This window comes from Lethenteron reissneri, chromosome 15 (assembly GCF_015708825.2).
Source record: "Lethenteron reissneri isolate LAM-NWPU_2019-01 chromosome 15, ASM1570882v1, whole genome shotgun sequence".
Taxonomy (NCBI): Eukaryota; Metazoa; Chordata; class Hyperoartia; order Petromyzontiformes; family Petromyzontidae; genus Lethenteron; species Lethenteron reissneri.
In genome coordinates, this window is record NC_083793.1 from 13,034,435 (window position 1) to 13,052,135 (window position 17,701).

Here is a 17,701-nt window from a genome sequence, read left to right on the forward strand (position 1 = left end):
TGTACTGCCTGTAGGGCGACTGCGTGACGTGTACTGCTGTGTACTGCCTGTAGGAGCGACTGCGTGACGTATACTGGCTGCTGTGTACTGCCTGTAGGGCGACTGCGTGACGTGTACTGCTGTGTACTGCCTGTAGGAGCGACTGTGTGACGTGTACTGGCTGCTGTGTACTGCCTGTAGGAGCGACTGCGTGACGTGTACTGCTGTGTACTGCCTGTAGGAGCGACTGCGTGACGTGTATTGGCTGCTGTGTACTGCCTGTAGGAGCGACTGTGTGACGTGTACTGCTGTGTACTGCCTGTAGGAGTGACTGTGTGACGTGTATTGGCAGCTGTGTACTGCCTGTAGGAGCGACTGTGTGGCGTGTACTGGCTGCTGTGTACTGCTGTGTACTGCCTGTAGGAGCGACTGTGTGACGTGTACTGCTGTGTACTGCCTGTAGGAGCGACTGTGTGACGTGTACTGGCTGCTGTGTACTGCCTGTAGGGCGACTGTGTGACGTGTATTGGCTGCTGTGTACTGCCTGTAGGAGCGACTGTGTGGCGTGTACTGGCTGCTGTGTACTGCCTGTAGGAGCGACTGCGTGACGTGTACTGCTGTGTACTGCCTGTAGGAGCGACTGTGTGACGTGTACTGGCTGCTGTGTACTGCCTGTAGGAGCGACTGTGTGACGTGTACTGGCTGCTGTGTACTGCCTGTAGGAGCGACTGTGTGACGTGTACTGGCTGCTGTGTACTGCCTGTAGGAGCGACTGTTTGACGTGTACTGGCTGCTGTGTACTGCCTGTAGGAGCGACTGTGTGACGTGTACTGGCTGCTGTGTACTGCCTGTAGGAGCGACTGTTTGACGTGTACTGGCTGCTGTGTACTGCCTGTAGGAGCGACTGTTTGACGTGTATTGGCTGCTGCGTACTGCCTGTAGGAGCGACTGTGTGACGTGTATTGGCTGCTGTGTACTGCCTGTAGGAGCGACTGTGTGTCGTGTATTGGCTGCTGTGTACTGCCTGTAGGAGCGACTGTGTGACGTGTATTGGCTGCTGCGTACTGCCTGTAGGAGCGACTGTGTGACGTGTACTGGCTGCTGCGTACTGCCTGTAGGAGCGACTGTGTGACGTGTATTGGCTGCTGCGTACTGCCTGTAGGAGCGACTGCGTGACGTGTACTGCTGTGTACTGCCTGTAGGAGCGACTGTGTGACGTGTACTGGCTGCTGTGTACTGCTGTGTACTGCTGTGTACTGCCTGTAGGAGCGACTGCGTGACGTGTATTGGCTGCTGTGTACTGCCTGTAGGAGCGACTGTGTGACGTGTACTGGCTGCTGCGTACTGCCTGTAGGAGCGACTGTGTGACGTGTACTGGCTGCTGTGTACTGCCTGTAGGAGCGACTGCGTGACGTGTACTGGCTGCTGTGTACTGCCTGTAGGAGCGACTGTGACGTGTACTGGCTGCTGTGTACTGCCTGTAGGAGCGACTGTGTGACATGTACTGGCTGCTGTGTACTGCCTGTAGGAGCGACTGTGTGACGTGTATTGGCTGCTGTGTACTGCCTTTAGGAGCGACTGTGTGACGTGTATTGGCTGCTGCGTACTGCCTGTAGGAGCGACTGTGTGACGTGTACTGGCTGCTGTGTACTGCCTGTAGGAGCGACTGTGTGACGTGTATTGGCTGCTGCGTACTGCCTGTAGGAGCGACTGTGTGACGTGTATTGGCTGCTGCGTACTGCCTGTAGGAGCGACTGTGTGACGTGTATTGGCTGCTGCGTACTGCCTGTAGGAGCGACTGTGTGACGTGTACTGGCTGCTGTGTACTGCCTGTAGGAGCGACTGTGTGACGTGTATTGGCTGCTGCGTACTGCCTGTAGGAGCGACTGTGTGACGTGTATTGGCTGCTGCGTACTGCCTGTAGGAGCGACTGTGTGACGTGTATTGGCTGCTGTGTACTGCCTGTAGGAGCGACTGTGTGACGTGTATTGGCTGCTGCGTACTGCCTGTAGGAGCGACTGTGTGACGTGTACTGGTTGCTGTGTACTGCCTGTAGGAGCGACTGTGTGACGTGTATTGGCTGCTGCGTACTGCCTGTAGGAGCGACTGTGTGACGTGTATTGGCTGCTGTGTACTGCCTGTAGGAGCGACTGTGTGACGTGTACTGGCTGCTGTGTACTGCCTGTAGGAGCGACTGTGTGACGTGTACTGGCTGCTGCGTACTGCCTGTAGGAGCGACTGTGTGACGTGTACTGGCTGCTGTGTACTGCCTGTAGGAGCGACTGTGTGACGTGTACTGGCTGCTGTGTACTGCCTGTAGGAGCGACTGTGTGACGTGTACTGGCTGCTGTGTACTGCCTGTAGGAGCGACTGTGTGACGTGTATTGGCTGCTGTGTACTGGCTGTAGGAGCGACTGTGTGACGTGTACTGGCTGCTGTGTACTGGCTGTAGGAGCGACTGTGTGACGTGTACTGGCTGCTGTGTACTGGCTGTAGGAGAGACTGTGTGACGTGTACTGGCTGCTGTGTACTGGCTGTAGGAGCGACTGTGTGACGTGTATTGGCTGCTGTGTACTGCCTGTAGGAGCGACTGTGTGACGTGTACTGGCTGCTGTGTACTGGCTGTAGGAGAGACTGTGTGACGTGTACTGGCTGCTGTGTACTGGCTGTAGGAGCGACTGTGTGACGTGTATTGGCTGCTGTGTACTGCCTGTAGGAGCGACTGTGTGACGTGTACTGGCTGCTGTGTACTGCCTGTAGGAGCGACTGCGTGACGTGTATTGGCTGCTGCGTACTGCCTGTAGGAGCGACTGTGTGACGTGTACTGGCTGCTGCGTACTGCCTGTAGGAGCGACTGTGTGACATGTACTGGCTGCTGTGTACTGCTGTGTACTGCCTGTAGGAGCGACTGTGTGACGTGTACTGGCTGCTGTGTACTGCCTGTAGGAGCGACTGCATGACGTGTACTGTCTGCTGTGTACTGCCTGTAGGAGCGACTGTGTGACGTGTACTGGCTGCTGTGTACTGCCTGTAGGAGCGACTGTGTGACGTGTACTGGCTGCTGTGTACTGCCTGTAGGAGCGACTGTGTGACGTGTACTGGCTGCTGTGTACTGCCTGTAGGAGCGACTGCGTGACGTGTACTGGCTGCTGTGTACTGCCTGTAGGAGCGACTGTGTGACGTGTACTGGCTGCTGTGTACTGCCTGTAGGAGCGACTGTGTGACGTGTATTGGCTGCTGTGTACTGCCTTTAGGAGCGACTGTGTGACGTGTATTGGCTGCTGCGTACTGCCTGTAGGAGCGACTGTGTGACGTGTACTGGCTGCTGTGTACTGCCTGTAGGAGCGACTGTGTGACGTGTATTGGCTGCTGCGTACTGCCTGTAGGAGCGACTGTGTGACGTGTATTGGCTGCTGCGTACTGCCTGTAGGAGCGACTGTGTGACGTGTATTGGCTGCTGCGTACTGCCTGTAGGAGCGACTGTGTGACGTGTACTGGCTGCTGTGTACTGCCTGTAGGAGCGACTGTGTGACGTGTATTGGCTGCTGCGTACTGCCTGTAGGAGCGACTGTGTGACGTGTATTGGCTGCTGCGTACTGCCTGTAGGAGCGACTGTGTGACGTGTATTGGCTGCTGCGTACTGCCTGTAGGAGCGACTGTGTGACGTGTACTGGCTGCTGTGTACTGCCTGTAGGAGCGACTGTGTGACGTGTATTGGCTGCTGCGTACTGCCTGTAGGAGCGACTGTGTGACGTGTATTGGCTGCTGCTGTACTGCCTGTAGGAGCGACTGTGTGACGTGTATCTGGCTGCTGTGTACTGCCTGTAGGAGCGACTGTGTGACGTGTACTGGCTGCTGCGTACTGCCTGTAGGAGCGACTGTGTGACGTGTACTGGCTGCTGTGTACTGCCTGTAGGAGCGACTGTGTGACGTGTACTGGCTGCTGTGTACTGCCTGTAGGAGCGACTGTGTGACGTGTACTGGCTGCTGTGTACTGCCTGTAGGAGCGACTGTGTGACGTGTACTGGCTGCTGTGTACTGCCTGTAGGAGCGACTGTGTGACGTGTACTGGCTGCTGTGTACTGGCTGTAGGAGCGACTGTGTGACGTGTACTGGCTGCTGTGTACTGGCTGTAGGAGAGACTGTGTGACGTGTACTGGCTGCTGTGTACTGCCTGTAGGAGCGACTGTGTGGCGTGTATTGGATGCTGTGTACTGCCTGTAGGAGCGACTGTGTGACCGTGTACTGGCTGCTGTGTACTGGCTGTAGGAGAGACTGTGTGACGTGTACTGGCTGCTGTGTACTGGCTGTAGGAGCGACTGTGTGACGTGTATTGGCTGCTGTGTACTGCCTGTAGGAGCGACTGTGTGACGTGTACTGGCTGCTGTGTACTGCCTGTAGGAGCGACTGCGTGACGTGTATTGGCTGCTGCGTACTGCCTGTAGGAGCGACTGTGTGACGTGTACTGGCTGCTGCGTACTGCCTGTAGGAGCGACTGTGTGACATGTACTGGCTGCTGTGTACTGCTGTGTACTGCCTGTAGGAGCGACTGTGTGACGTGTACTGGCTGCTGTGTACTGCCTGTAGGAGCGACTGCATGACGTGTACTGTCTGCTGTGTACTGCCTGTAGGAGCGACTGTGTGACGTGTACTGGCTGCTGTGTACTGCCTGTAGGAGCGACTGTGTGACGTGTACTGGCTGCTGTGTACTGCCTGTAGGAGCGACTGTGTGACGTGTACTGGCTGCTGTGTACTGCCTGTAGGAGCGACTGCGTGACGTGTACTGGCTGCTGTGTACTGCCTGTAGGAGCGACTGTGTGACGTGTACTGGCTGCTGTGTACTGCCTGTAGGAGCGACTATGTGACGTGTACTGGCTGCTGTGTACTGCCTGTAGGAGCGACTGTGTGACGTGTACTGGCTGCTGTGTACTGCCTGTAGGAGCGACTGTGTGACGTGTACTGGCTGCTGTGTACTGCCTGTAGGAGCGACTGTGTGACGTGTACTGGCTGCTGTGTACTGCCTGTAGGAGCGACTGTGTGATGTGTATTGGCTGCTCCGTACTGCCTGTAGGAGCGACTGTGTGACGTGTACTGGCTGCTGTGTACTGCCTGTAGGAGCGACTGTGTGACGTGTATTGGCTGCTGTGTACTGCCTGTAGGAGCGACTGTGTGACGTGTACTGGCTGCTGCGTACTGCCTGTAGGAGTGACTGTGTGACGTGTACTGGCTGCTGCGTACTGCCTGTAGGAGCGACTGTGACGTGTACTGGCTGCTGCGTACTGCCTGTAGGAGCGACTGTGTGACATGTACTGTCTGCTGCGTACTGCCTGTAGGAGCGACTGTGTGACGTGTACTGGCTGCTGCGTACTGCCTGTAGGAGCGACTGTGTGACGTGTACTGGCTGCTGTGTACTGCCTGTAGGAGCGACTGTGTGACGTGTACTGGCTGCTGTGTACTGCCTGTAGGAGTGACGGTGTGACGTGTACTGCTGCGTACTGCCTGTAGGAGCGACTGTGTGACATGTACTGTCTGCTGCGTACTGCCTGTAGGAGTGACTGTGTGACATGTACTGGCTGCTGCGTACTGCCTGTAGGAGCGACTGTGTGACGTGTACTGTCTGCTGCGTACTGCCTGTAGGAGCGACTGTGTGACGTGTACTGTCTGCTGCGTACTGCCTGTAGGAGCGACTGTGTGACATGTACTGTCTGCTGCGTACTGCCTGTAGGAGCGACTGTGTGACGTGTACTGGCTGCTGCGTACTGCCTGTAGGAGCGACTGTGTGACATGTACTGTCTGCTGCGTACTGCCTGTAGGAGCGACTGTGTGACGTGTACTGGCTGCTGCGTACTGCCTGTAGGAGCGACTGTGTGACGTGTACTGGCTGCTGCGTACTGCCTGTAGGAGCGACTGTGTGACGTGTACTGGCTGCTGCGTACTGCCTGTAGGAGCGACTGTGTGACGTGTACTGGCTGCTGCGTACTCCCTGTAGGAGCGACTGTGTGACGTGTATTGGCTGCTGCGTACTGCCTGTAGGAGCGACTGTGTGACGTGTACTGGCTGCTGTGTACTGCCTGTAGGAGCGACTGTGTGACGTGTACTGGCTGCTGTGTACTGCCTGTAGGAGCGACTGTGTGACGTGTACTGGCTGCTGTGTACTGCCTGTAGGAGCGACTGTGTGACGTGTACTGGCTGCTGTGTACTGCCTGTAGGAGCGACTGCGTGACGTGTACTGGCTGCTGCGCGTCTGTCTGCGCACGGTGGAGCGTGCCGACCTCACGGGCCCGCTGCTTGGCTTCCTGCCCGAGTTCTACGTGAGCGCCGCCATGGGCTGTTACAGCGCCATCAAGAACTACTTCAGCCCCGTCAGCTGCCCCGACGAGCTGCCTGGTAAACCTCGCACGCCACGGTGATGGTGGTTGTGCGTGGTGGTGGTTGTGCGTGGCGGTGGTTGTGCATGGCGGTGGTGGTGGTTGTGCGTGGCGGTGGTGGTGGTTGTGCGTGGCGGTGATGGTGGTGGTGGTGGTGGGTGTGCGTGGCGGTGGTGGTGGTTGTGCGTGGCGGTGATGGTGGCAGTGGTGGTAGTTGTGCGTGGCGGTGGTGGTGGTTGTGGGTGTGCGTGGCGGTGATGGTGGCAGTGGTGGTGGTTGTGCGTGGCGGTGATGGTGGTTGTGCGTGGCGGTGGTGGTGGTGATGGTGGCGGTGGCGGTGGTGGTGGTTGTGCGTGGTGGTGATGGTGGTGATGGTGGTGGTGGGTGTGCGTGGCGGTGATGGTGGTGGTGGGTGTGCGTGGTGGTGGTGCATGGTGGTGGTGCGTGGCGGTGATGGTGGTGGTGGTTGTGCATGGCGGTGATGGTGGTTGTGCGTGGCGGTGGTGGTGGTGCGTGGTGGTGATGGTGGTGGTGATGGTGGGTGTGCGTGGTGGTGGTGGTGATGGTGGTGGTGGTTGTGCGTGGCTGTGACTGCTGGGCGTGTTGCAGGGTACCAGCAGACCCTCACCCAGCTCGCCACCATCCTCACCAAGCACTTTGTGGACTCCAGGATCATCGGCACCGGTGAGTGACGGGCGGTGGCTACCGGGCTCTCTCTTTCTCTCTCGCGCTTCCTTGCTTAAACTAATACTGCCGGACAATATTTGGTGTGGAGTTCCAATCGGGTGATGAGCTATGATGATTATTATTTTCGCTCCTGCTATTCTAGCCAGGCAAGCCGCTTCGGAGTCGCACGATTTTCTTTATTTGCGGCAGCAGCAGGGGGCGCCAATTGCCACCGGTTTCCCCATCGTTTCCCAGTTGGGTAATAATTGTCAGCGGGTGACGTTTCGAGCGTGTCGAATGCGGGCCGTGGCGACGGCACGTGCGGGGGGTCCTTACCCTTCTGCCATTGAAACCGCCGCCACAATGGCGGCCCCTGGGGGTTCGTGGCGGACGCACCGGGGGGGGGGCGGCCCGTTGGGTTTCGAAGCGTCGTCACTCAGAGACCAGGGAGGGCGCGGAACAGCTCTTGTGCCCGCCTGTGGCCTTCCTGTGGCCCATTTGTGGCCCATTTGTGGCCTACCTGTGGCCCGCCTGTGACCCACGATGCGGCCCAGCACCGCCCAGCGGCGCGCTCACGGCCGCGCCGTGTCCTCCCCGCAGACATCAAGGACTCGCTGATGCAGGCACTCGCCAGCTTCGTCTGCTACCCCGACTCGCTGAAGGCCGTGGAGCGAACCCCCGCCGACATGTGCGTACCCCCACACCCCCTCCCCCCACACTCGGGCGATCGTCCTCGCCGGCAAACGTCGCCGGCAAACGTCGCCGGCGACGCCATTCCGAACCGGCGCCTGCGACCGCGTGGCGCAGTGGCGTTCTTCAGCCAATGGCCCCTTCGGAGGAAGCCGGTCGACCGGTTTCGACCTTCCTGTACTCATCGGCAGAGTCGGACCTGTTGGGTTACCGGAGGCTATCGGAGCAGCGCTCCGTCTAGACGGCGGGACCTGCTTGAACGCGGTGCACGGCACCGTGCCCAGACGCGAGACGCGGCTCGATGAGAGGTGAAGAGGTGCTCCAGCGCGATGGCGGAGAGATGGAGATTAGAAGTCTGGAGACGAGCGACGCGTCCGCGGTCACGGTTACCGGTGCGATCGCGTCTGTCCACGCGTGCGTGACGCACGGAGAGAACAAGCGCGTGACACAACCCTCGCCTTGACACCGTTTCCCGTGCCTTGTCTGCCGTGAGCGTGTCGACGCGCCGCGCTCTCACTCGCCCCCTCGCTCGCCCTCTCGCTCGCTTTCTCCCTCGCTCGCTTCCTCCCTCGCTCCCTCCTTCGCTCGCTCCCTTGCTCACTCCCTCGCTCCCTCCCTCGCTCGCTCCCTCGCTCACTCCCTAGCTCGCTCGCCCTCTCGCTAGCCCTCTCGTTCTCTCCCTCGCTCGCTCCCTCGCTCGCTCCCTCGCTCGCTCCCTCGCTCGCTCCCTTGCTCGCTCGCTCCCTCGCTCGCTCCCTCGCTCACTCCCTCGCTCGCTCCCTTGCTCGCTCGCTCGCTCCCTCGCTCGCCCTCTCACTTGCCCGCTCGCTCTCTCTCTGTCTCGCTCTCCCCAGACGCGTGTCCATGATGCGCAGCCTCCTGGCGCCATACGAGCAGCGGCCTTGGGCTCAGACCAACTGGATCCTCGTCCGGCTGTGGAAGGTAGTGCCTGCTGGTGCCCCCCCCCCCACCTCTCCCCCCACCTCTCCCCCCACCTCTTCCTACCATCCCGCCGCCCGCCCGAGTTTGTTGAGATGGCCGGGTGGCTCAGGGGTCACTGAACCGGCCCCGCTGAGATCCTGGGTTCCAGTGCGGGTCTCGGCCGCCCCTCCGTTGACGAGTCGATGGCCTCAGCCCAGTGACCAGTTACTCATCTGAAGCAGTTTCGGCTCACTTGGAGATCCTGGGACTCACACAGAGACCCTGAGACTCACACAGAGACCCATAGACTCACACAGAGACCCTGAGACTCACACAGAGACCCATAGACTCACACAGAGACCCATAGACTCACACAGAGACCCATAGACTCACACAGAGACCATAACTCCCCTGAAGACTCACACAGAGACCCATCGAGCTCACACAGAGAGCCCATAGACTCACACAGAGACCTGAACTCACACGAGACCCAAGACTCACAGAGACCCTGAGAACACTCACACAAGAGACCCATAGACTCACACAGACCACCCATAGACTCACACAGAGACGCCATAGACTCACGACCAGAGAACCTGAGAGCTCACACAGAGACCCTGAGACTCACACAGAGACCCTTGAGACTCACACAGAGACCCCATAGACTCACCACCAGAAGACCCTAGAACTCACACAGAGACCCTGAGAACTCACACAGAGACCCATAGACTCACACAGATGACACTGAGACTACACACAGGAGCCCTGAGCTTCCACAGAGAACCCCATAGACCATCACACAGAGACCCTGAAGACTTCACACAGAGACACCATAGACTCACACAGAGACCCTGAGACGCACACAGATACCCATAGACTCACACAGGAGACCCCTGCAGACTCACACAGAGACCCATAGACTCACACAGACCCCATAGACTTCACACAGAGAACCACCCTAGACGCACACAGAGACCCCTGGAGAACTCACACATGAGCACCCTGAGACTCAACACAAGAGCCCATGAAGACTCACACAAGAGAACACCATAGAGACTCACACAGAGACCTGAGACTTCACACAGAGACCCATAGACACTCACACAAGAGACCACCCATGAGACTCACACAGAGACCCCAGAGACTCACACAGAGACCCATAGACTCACAACGAGAGACCCATAGACTCACAACAGAGACCACTGAGAACCACACCGAAGACCCTGAGACTCACACAGAGACCCACATAGACTCAACAGAACCCATAGCCCGAGACCATAGAACGCACACAGAGACCCATAGAAGACTACACACAGAGACCCTAGACTCACACAGAGACCCATAGACTCACACAGAGACCCATAGACTCACACAGAGACCCATAGACTCACACAGAGACCCATAGACTCACACGAGACCCATAGACTCACAGAGAGACCTCTAGACTCACACAGAGACCCATAGACTCACACAGAGACCCATAGACTCACACAGAGACCCATAGACTCACACAGAGACCCATAGACTCACACAGAGACCCATAGACTCACACAGAGACCCATAGACTCACACAGAGACCATAGACTCACACAGAGACCCATAGACTCACACAGAGACCCATAGACTCACACAGAGACCCATAGACTCACACAGAGACCCATAGACTCACACAGAGACCCATAGACTCACACAGAGACCCATAGACTCACACAGAGACCCATAGACTCACACAGAGACCCATAGACTCACACAGAGACCCATAGACTCACACAGAGACCCATAGACTCACACAGAGACCCATAGACTCACACAGAGACCCATAGACTCACACAGAGACCCATAGACTCACACAGAGACCCATAGACTCACACAGAGACCCATAGACTCACACAGAGACCCATAGACTCACACAGAGACCCATAGACTCACACAGAGACCCATAGACTCACACAGAGACCCATAGACTCACACAGAGACCCATAGACTCACACAGAGACCCATAGACTCACACAGAGACCCATAGACTCACACAGAGACCCATAGACTCACACAGAGACCCATAGACTCACACAGAGACCCATAGACTCACACAGAGACCCATAGACTCACACAGAGACCCATAGACTCACACAGAGACCCATAGACTCACACAGAGACCCAGACTCACACAGAGACCCATAGACTCACACAGAGACCCATAGACTCACACAGAGACCATAGACTCACACAGAGACCCATAGACTCACACAGAGACCCATAGACTCACACAGAGACCCATAGACTCACACAGAGACCCATAGACTCACACAGAGACCCATAGACTCACACAGAGACCCATAGACTCACACAGAGACCCTGAGACTCACACAGAGACCCATAGACTCACACAGAGACCCATAGACTCACACAGAGACCCATAGACTCACACAGAGACCCATAGACTCACACAGAGACCCTGAGACTCACACAGAGACCCTGAGACTCACACAGAGACCCTGAGACTCACACAGAGACCCTGAGACTCACACAGAGACCCATAGACTCACACAGAGACCCACAGACTCACACAGAGACCCTGAGACTCACACAGAGACCCTGAGACTCACACGGAACCCTGAGACTCACACAGAGACCCTGAGACTCACACAGAGACCCATAGACTCACACAGAGACCCTGAGACTCACACGGAGACCCTGAGACTCACATTGAGACCCATAGACTCACATGGAGACCCTGAGATTCACACAGAGACCCTGAGACTCACATAGAGACCCATAGAACTACAGAGACGCACAGAATGAATAAGGAGACCCGTAGATTCACGTCAACCGTGGGTTGTGATTACACCGGATTTTCGAGTCAGTGGCTGGTCTCTGCGCAAAAAAAACTAAAAACCTTCACCTTAAATTTGGTCCTGCATTAATTTTTGCTTAAATTATCTGAGAATTAAATGTGTGAGTTTGAATTTCATGCGACGAACATTGCTCTGTAGCAGTGGGGCTGTCGGGTCGTTTGAAGGAATTTGGAAGTAGTCACGAGTGGAGGCGGTGACGAGCGGAGGCGGTGGATCGTGCATGCCGTGATATCGTAGCACAATCAGCGTAACGCTGGGGTGAAATACTAGAACTAATTAAAACTTTATTTTACCAGGTAAGACCCACTGAGCTGTGTAGCTCTTGTTCAGAAGCGACCTGGCTGTCACAAATGACAGCTCGGCGAAGCGGCTTGTCGCGGGGAAATGTTCCGCGGCCAAAGACTCTGAGCGCGGGACTTTGATTCTAAATGAGGAGGGAAAAACTGGAGGATCAGGACCAAAAAAATCCACGCGGCCATGGCGAGGACATGCGAACTAGAAATATACAACTAGGCGGCATCAGGGTCGGGATCGAACCCACGACCTCCTGTATACCAGGCGAGGTAGTTAACATCTCCTAGCCATGGCAGGCGGCGCCCCTACAACAGTTTACAGGATTTCTATCGTCGCTACGCTCGACAATCCGGACTAATCACGGGCAGCGGCTGCTTCCCGAATTGAACCCGGGTCTCGGTGGTGCCGCCCCCCCCCCCCCCCCCCCCCCCCCACCGTGTCTCTGGCTTGTCGCGAGTCCCTCTGCGTCACCCCGGTGACGTTTGCCGATTATTCTCCTGGTTTTACCAAGACCCCGCCGTCTCGTCGTGCTGACTGCCGTGACGCCCGCGACGGGCGCCAGTTGATGTCGTCGTCGTTGTGGCGTGCAGGGCTGTGGGTTTGGGTACCGCTACACGCGGCTGCCTCACCTGCTGCGCATCAAACCTGAGGACCTCAACAACCCCACGCTGCAGAGTCAGTCCCGCACCAACACACGCAGACCACCACACACACACACACAGCACCAACACACACACACAGCACCAACACACACAGACCACCACACCAACACACACACACAGACCACCACACCAACACACACACAGACCACCACACCAACACACACACAGACCACCGCACCACACACACACACACAGCACCAACACACACAGACCACCGCACCACGCACACACACACAGCACCAACACACACACAGACCACCACACCAACACACACACAGACCACCGCACCACACACACACACAGACCACCGCACCACACACACACACAGCACCAACACACACAGACCACCGCACCACATACACACACAGACGACCACACACACACACAGACCACCGCACCAACACACACACAGACCACACACAGCACCACACACACACACAGCACCAACACACACAGACCACCGCACCAACACACACACAGACCACCGCACCACACACACACACACACAGACCACCGCACCAACACACACACAGACCACCACACCAACACAGACCACAACACCAACACACACACAGACCACCACACCAACACACACGCAGTCCACACACACACAGCACCACACACACGCAGACCACACACACACACACACAGCACCACACACACAGACCACCACACCAACACACACACACAGCACCACACACACGCAGACCACACACACAGCACCACACACACAGACCACCACACCAACACACACACAGCACCACACCAACACACACACAGACCACCACACCAACACACACGCAGACCACACACCACACACAGCACCACACACACACAGCACCACACCAACACACACACAGACCACCACACCAACACACACGCAGACCACACACCACACACAGCACCACACACACACAGCACCACACCAACACACACACAGACCACACACCACACACAGCACCACACACACACAGCACCACACCAACACACACGCAGACCACACCACACACCACACACACACACACACAACCACACACACACACACACCACACAGCACACACACCAGCACCAACACCAACACAGCACCACACACACACACAGACCACCACACCAACACACACACAGACCACACACCACACACAGCACCACACACACACAGCACCACACCAACACACACACAGACCACCACACCAACACACACACAGACCACCACACCAACACACACGCAGACCACACCAACACACACACACACAGCACCACCACACACCACAGCACACACACACACAGCACCAACACACACAGACCACCACACCAACACCACACACAGACCACACACCACACACGCACCACACACACACAGAACCACCACAACCAACACACACGCAGACCACACACCACACACACAGACCACCCACCCCAAACCACACACAGACCACACACCACACACAGCACCACACACACACAGCACCACACCAACACACACACAGACCACACACCACACACAGCACCACACACACACAGCACCACACCAACACACACACAGACCACCACACCAACACACACACAGACCACCACACCAACACACACACAGACCACACACCACACACAGCACCACACACACACAGCACCACACCAACACACACACAGACCACCACACCAACACACACACAGACCACCACACCAACACACACAGACCACACACCACACACAGCACCACACACACACAGCACCACCACACCAACACACACGCAGACCACACCAACACACACACACACACACAGCACCACACACACACACAGCACCACACACACACAGCACCAACACACACAGACCACCACACCAACACACACACAGCACCAACACACACACACACACAGACCACCACACCAACACACACACAGCACCACACACAGCACCAACACACAGCACCACACACACACACACAGCACCACACCAACACACACAGCACCACACCAACACACACAGCACCACACACACACACACAGCACCAACACACACACAGCACCACACACACAGCACCAACACACACACCACATACACACACACACCACGCCCTCCTCCACCCCCCCAATCGCCCACTGTGTGTGCGTGTGCGCGTCTGCATGGTGGTGGTGGCAGTGTTTTTAATGAGCGTTGTGTGCCATGTTGTGTCACCTGCCATCTCGTGGTGTGCTCTGGCTCAGGAGAGCTGTGCGTTGCTAGCCACCAGAGTAAGTGTCTCCACCCATTCACTCCGCGCTCGCCCAGAGCCCCCCGAGCGTTGGGCACGCAAACGCGCTCCGCAGACGGACGCGTCCAGCACGCACGCACGCACACGCATGACGCACGCACACTCAGATATACACCCCCCCACCCCCCCCCCCCCGTGTAGCCTTAGCAGACTGTTGGGGCAAGTGCTGTTGGGGAGCACCTGTGAAGGCCGGCACGGCACACGTGGGGGTGGGTGGCCAGTACATTCGTCTCCCCAGTGGCGATGTTTAAAAACCCGCACCAAGTGCTCAGGTAAGGCTGAGTTAACCTAGGGGATTCTCAGGACCTAATCAGACAATCGTCACTGATATTGGTTGTGAGCCGGAATCGAACCTGGGTCGTCGGGTTCATAATGTCGTCCGCTAATCACTGCGCCATCACTCACAACAAAGCCAAAGACAAATTTCCCCCGCAGAGCCTAAACAGACTGTGGGGGCAAGTGCTGTTAGCGAGCCCCTATGAAGGCCAGAACGGCACACGAGAGGGTGGGTGGCCAGCATCACGCCCGGCCGCCTTTGTCTCCTAAGTGGCGATGTTTACACACCGCACCATGTACGCATTTGAGGCTGAGTCGACCTAGGGGAGGCCCAGGACCAGTTCGCGATCATCGTCACTGATATTGGCCGTAAGCGCAGCACGCTAACCACTACGCCACCGCTCCCCACACACACGTACTCGGACGCACACACACACCACACACACACACCACACACACCACACACACGCACACACCACACACACACACCCACTTGGTGACGCAGAGACTCGCGTGCGCAGTCCTCCCCCGACGGTTTCCCCCGTGTGTGTCCATAGCTGGTAGCCTCTAACTCCTGTGGTCCGCAGCGTTGCCCTCCCCTCCGACCAGCTCCCCTCCCCGCCCCCTCCCTGGTCGCGCCTGCCCAAACCCTCGTCAGATCTCACGGCGTCAAGCGGGGCGAGGCTTGCGCTGGCGCTGGCGCGCGGGGGACCGCCTGGAACTGTCACGCGGTTGTCGGCTTGTCCTGCGAGGCACGGCGATGAATTGTCGAAGCTGTCCCGTGCGGATACTTTTTTGAGGAATTGGTTTTTTTTACTCGCCGTTGCCGAGTGTCCCCACGGGGCTCCTCCGCTCCTCCTCCCCACCATGCGGAGGCCGACTCTTCGTTACTCGCGGCCAAACGTCCCAAGCGTAGCAGCGCCGTCCTGAGTTGCCGAGGTCTCGAGACTGGGCGAGGCTCAGTGAGGATTGGTTTTTACCTTTTCTGGCAATAAAGCGGTTGTGTTGAGATGTTAAGAGACCAAGCAGAAACCTTTTGCAAGGACTCCTGTCGGCATTACCCACTCGCACTTGTGGTGAACTCGCGTTCCTGGGTTGTCGTAGGCAGCGTTATTATTCTTATTGATCTCACTGTGCCATGCCTCTCCCACTGCACCCTTCCCTCGCGCCACGCTCCCCAATCTCTGGAATTCTCTGTGGCTGTTCCACCACACAGGATTCCCGAGTGTCGACATTGGGGTTGACATTTGTGTGTGCTGTGTGCGGTGTGGTGGGCGTGTGGGGTGTGCAGTGTGCTGTGTGCGGTGTGGTGTGTGCAGTGTGGTGTGTACGGTATAGTGTGTACGGTGTGGTGTGTGCAGTGTGTTGTGTATGGGGCGCCGTGTACGGTGTGGTGTGTACGGTGTGGTGTGCGTGGAGTGGTGTGTGCAGTGTGGTGTATACAGTGTGGTGTGTGCGGTGTGGTGTGTATGGGGTGCCGTGTATGGTGTGGTGTGTACGGTGTGTACGGTGTGGTGTGTGTGTGTCATGTGGCGTGTGTGCTGTGGTGTGTGAGGCACGGTTGTTTGGAGGGCGATGATTGAGTTCCGACTACTGATGGTGTTCACTAACAGCTGACTGGTCTGTCACCCCTTTGTGTCTCACCCCTTTGTGTCTCACCCCTGTGTCATTGCTCATTTGTCACCCTCTGGATGTGTCACTGCCTTATCCCACTTACCACCCCGCGCACCACCTCCCTCACCTGCCCCCTCTAGAGCCGTGCCCGTCGCGCGCCCTGCAGGCCCACGCGGCGACGCTGCTCAGGGAGGAGGCGGCGCTGGCGGCCGGCTTCATCAACAGCGTCCTCAACCAGCTCAACTGGGCCTTCTCAGAGTTCATCGGCATGATTCAGGAGGTCCGTGCGCGCGTGCGTCTGTGCGTGTGTTTTGTGCGCTCGTGCGTCTGTGCGTGCGTCTGTGCGTGCGTCTGTGCGTGCGTCTGTGCGTGCGTCTTTGCGTGCGTCTGTGCGTGTGTCTGTGCGTGCGTTTGCATGCGTGTGTCTGCGTGCGTGTGCATGCGTGTGTATGCGTCTGTGCGTGTGCGTGCGTGCATGAGTGTGCTTGCGTGCGCGTGCGCGAGGTCCCGGAAACGATTATCCAACATTGCTGCCCTTGCCAGGCGGCAGGCCGAAGAGAGGCTTGCGGAGCCCCCAATGTGGTTGATATGTACGTGTGCACGTTGAACCTCTTTTCGCACAGTACGTAGCCAACCGTGCTAATTGGAGGTGTGGGGTAAAGGACAACAAACTAAACACAACAACAAGGAGTTCCAAAGAAATGAGTTTTCAATCTCGATTTTAAAGTGCATAGCTCCAGTGGATTCCTAATATCGCAAGGAAGGTTTCAGGCCAGAGCGGTCCTGCACGGACGTGGTATTCTCCGTCCCTCTACCGCAGCAGAGGGCCTACACCTCTGCTTTATCGGCCTAAGGCCTATGATGCCATCAATAGGCCAGGCTCTGGGTTGTTCTCCGTACTTGAGAGCACCCTGACCATCCGGTCGCTCTCACGCGGGACTGTCGTAACGGTGGGCAGGCTCCGGTGTAAAGCCATTTAATGTTTTACCGCTGCTTGGGGTGCCGGCGTTGCGGCGGTGGTTGCCGTGGTAACGAAGGTGACCGCTGCTCGTGGCAGCCAGCGCTGGTGGATGGGGTAGGTGACGGCGATTCGGACGCCAGTCCACGGCACGGGCCGCGGTGGCG

The 17,701-nt window shown here is 57.4% G+C and overlaps 1 protein-coding gene across 1 annotated transcript in view; it reads left to right on the plus strand.

Annotated features, from left to right (window-relative positions):
• RNF123 (ring finger protein 123) overlaps positions 1-17,701 on the plus strand; it is an 82,811-nt gene that overhangs the window by 31,752 nt on the left and 33,358 nt on the right. The window contains exons 22-27 of the mRNA XM_061551656.1: positions 6,189-6,366; positions 6,957-7,031; positions 7,614-7,701; positions 8,558-8,645; positions 12,364-12,448; positions 16,717-16,856. Of these exons, the coding sequence (XP_061407640.1) occupies positions 6,189-6,366; positions 6,957-7,031; positions 7,614-7,701; positions 8,558-8,645; positions 12,364-12,448; positions 16,717-16,856 (654 nt within the window). The remainder of the gene's footprint in view (positions 1-6,188; positions 6,367-6,956; positions 7,032-7,613; positions 7,702-8,557; positions 8,646-12,363; positions 12,449-16,716; positions 16,857-17,701) is intronic.